Source organism: Egretta garzetta, unplaced genomic scaffold, assembly GCF_000687185.1.
Source record: "Egretta garzetta isolate BGI_Z169 unplaced genomic scaffold, ASM68718v1 scaffold397, whole genome shotgun sequence".
Lineage (NCBI taxonomy): Eukaryota > Metazoa > Chordata > Aves > Pelecaniformes > Ardeidae > Egretta > Egretta garzetta.
In genome coordinates, this window is record NW_009260493.1 from 607229 (window position 1) to 610735 (window position 3507).

Here is a 3507-nt window from a genome sequence, read left to right on the forward strand (position 1 = left end):
TCCATCCTACCCGTTACTGTATAGCAGCAGACCCGCCTTGGCAACAGCAGCTCCAGCCGGAGCCGGCACCGGAGGCTGCCTGCAAGGAGTAACTGGGAGGTTGGAGCCAAGCGTGTTGGGGCTGGATTCCATTCAAGGACACCACTGCCAGACCTTCCAGTCCCATCGAAAGCAACGGGCTCGTGCCATGTTTAGTCCTATGTAAGTGAGAAGAACCTTGCCTCTTGAGTCTTAGTATAAGACCAGAGTCATTGGTATTAAATATATATATACACACATACATACATATATATATATATATATATTTAACAAGTATTCAAAGCCATTTCTTGGTATATCTTTAGCAGTTTGTGAGGGATGCTAATGCTCATTTTGCTTGTATATGGTAGGTATGAAGATTTTTTTTTTTTTTAAATTCCAAGTCACTATCTCTTTAAACATCAAAATGCATCCTAAAATTGGACATTTTTTGATAAAAAGGCCAAGCAAACACCTATTAAAAACACCAGGGCAGCCGAGCGATGGGAGTACCACGCTGCCTTAGCTCAGAATAAGGGCTCAGTACAGGATTCTTTACCCAGGAAAGACACCCGCTGCATTTCTGTAGGCATTTTGCTTGGGTAAGGACTGTAGGTTTTGGAGCCCTTGAAGTTTGGTTTAATATTACTCTCCAAACCCCTTGTTCTCAAGGAGTTGCTCAAAATCAATGCGGCTAGCTAGAAGCTAAGATAAGTCTTCTTTAACCCACCACCTCGTAAAACATCACTTTGTTTAAAAACATTTTTTACTGGATTTAGCTTTCAAAAAAAATAATCTTACAGGACAGATGCAATTCATCAAAATGTTCTAAAATGCTCTAAAATGCTACATGTAGGCAATCTTTTATTAAATTTCTTTATTCAAAAAACTAAATTATCAAGCTTTTTGTTTTTTTGTTTTTGTTTTTCTTTTTTTTTTTTTTGCTGAAGTACATAACATTATACAACAGTGTTAGAACTGGATAGCCAGTCTTTAATAAATCAATTACAGTATCTGACATCTGAAATGTACATTGAAAATCTTTGTTCTTTTAACAATTAAACAATATCAGCGCATAGATTGTGTCACCCAGATACGGATCCCTTTAAGTGGTTTGTGCTTTTTTTTTCTTCTTTTTTTTTTTTTTCTTTTTTTGACATTGCAAACTCTGTAATGAAAATGCCACCGTTTTGGCAGTGAACAACCAGAGGAATCCTCCGCTTGGTTTATTTTAAATAAACAGTGATAAGTAGCTCTTTTTTTTTCTGTACAGAAATATTGGCTTCAAAAAGTCAGTGTATTGTACTCAGTAGAGCATGTTGAGTAATGCTACACCTTAAAAATTGGCTTTTTTCAGTTAGTGATGTTAAAAAATGCAAGCCTCTCTCTGGTTTGCTGCAATTGGTTCTATGTACCATAAGACTGTATTGCACAAAAAAAGTTCTTAAATACAGATATAATTTATGTTATTGGATTAAATATTGCAACAACTAAGTGGTAAGTGAAGCAGTTTTACCTTGCACATGCAGTGTGAGGATACACAAGGAGACTGTTCATAAAACTACAAATACATCATTGCAATCTTGACTGCAGTAGGGTGATAGGAGTGTGAAACAAATGTATTTTGGCAAATCCATTGTTCCCCTCCCACGCCCTCTCGAGCAAGGAGGACCTTGGTAAAAATGTAGACAGAGACCATAATATGTATTTGTTTTCTTCACAGTAGCCTGAGTAGTGCTAAACTGTAGTTCTCCAGGAACCCAGCTCCAGATGTTATTAAACTACTTTTCTTCCATCCCACCCACCCCCAAAAAATCAAGTTATTTTGTTTGAAAATTAAAACTAAGTTTCAGAAGTAGAGCCTGTAATACTTTCAACAAGAGACTTATAAATCTGAGAGTTCAAAAACCTTGGAAAAGAGTCTCTGTGCATTAGGGTGTATATCTGGAGTTGGGCATCTTCATACATGTGAGGGCTGGGATCCAACAGGTTTCTGTTGATCACTTCTCTCACCCGGGAGTCAAGACTAACCTGAAGAAGATGAGAACAGACTAATATTAAACAGTAACATTGGAAAGGCTGTTACATGTATCTTTATTTCTCCGGGCTCTGTTGACCATGCCGAGTTTATCAATTTATTCAAGTAATGCTCTGTGCTTCTTTCAGAGCCACCACACAATTCAGGCTGAGACCATCGACTTTATTTCAGTTTTGACTTGGTCTTTGAATCCATCTTAAGATTTGTAAGATGAAATGCAGCTGTATAACAGAATAAGTACCGTGCAACTAGAGCTCTGCAACTAGAGCCTGGATTTCCCAAAAGATATTATTTTACCTTAAAAAAATGATTTTTACATATTTAAAATTATTTCTCTGAGGTGAATGTTGAATGACTGTCATTCAGGGAGCTGTCACTTTTTTTCCTGACCATTTGTGATTAAATCTTTAGAAGCTTTCTATTCAGCATTCTCATCTGGCTGCCCTATGGATTTTTTTCCCTTTTTTCAGGCACTACACTTGTTACTCACAAATTGCCCAGGGTTTTTTATCATTTTTATTGTGTTAGTCTCCCCATTAACATTAACTATTTCAGATTTGTTCTTCTTTTCAAGACCCTTTAACGTCTGATAATTTATACTTTCAGGATTTCCCATATTGAAGTTAGCAAGTTGCAATTTTAGCTTCTCATTTACTTTCCATTTGTAATGAACTCCTGTGCCCAGGCAGAAAAGGGCACATTATGCTTGGGATGAATGCACAGATGATTTTAGAATATCATTTAGAAATTTGAGTGAATGTACAGCTTATCCGCAAAATGCTCTAAAAACAGTAAAATTAATGCCTCCTGGATTAAATGAAATGGCAGTAGCAGTAAAGCCCACTGGGGCCAGCAAGGGGTTTACTCAGCTAAGAAGAAAAAAGGGTAAAACACTGAGTAGAGAAATACCAAGCATAGATCAGTTAAGCTACTGTGATTTACACCAGGTTGCAGTCTGACCCTGCTACTCTGCAGCCGTATAAATAGATACTCGTATTGTCTGAAGGACTGAGTTCAACCCTGGAAAGCTCCACATACCAAGACACCTTGAGATGCGAAGGATGCTAAGTGAGATGAAAACTCAGAACATGTGTGGATGTGTGAACTTGTGTATTTTTCTATGTGGTGAAGCAAAGTCTTTGAAATACAGTGGTATGGTATGGCACTGAGGAGTAAATATACATTTCCGTTGTATCTCCAGTACCAGTTGTAGAATCTGGCATTGTTGGTTTGTTGGCATATTGGAGTATGGTACTGCCACAGCAGGCAAGCTCCAATATTTACTTGGTTATCGCTCACAAGGCGCAACCATGGTGCAGCCTAACTGCGAGTAAACTGTGGCCTATTCACGCAAGCAAACCGTACCTATTACTCAAGTGCGCTGTCTCTGCAGAACATCCATTACGCCTGCTTAATGTGCGCCCCCCATCTAAGCACCCATGGCTGGGGGC

General features: G+C 38.3%; 1 protein-coding gene across 1 annotated transcript in view; it reads right to left on the bottom strand.

Annotated features, from left to right (window-relative positions):
- Positions 1–1860: 1860 nt before the first annotated feature.
- RGS17 (regulator of G protein signaling 17) overlaps positions 1861–3507 on the bottom strand; it is a 31385-nt gene continuing 29738 nt past the window's right edge. Inside the window, exon 5 of the mRNA XM_009644286.2 lies at positions 1861–2049. Within this exon, the coding sequence (XP_009642581.2) occupies positions 1861–2049 (189 nt within the window). The remainder of the gene's footprint in view (positions 2050–3507) is intronic.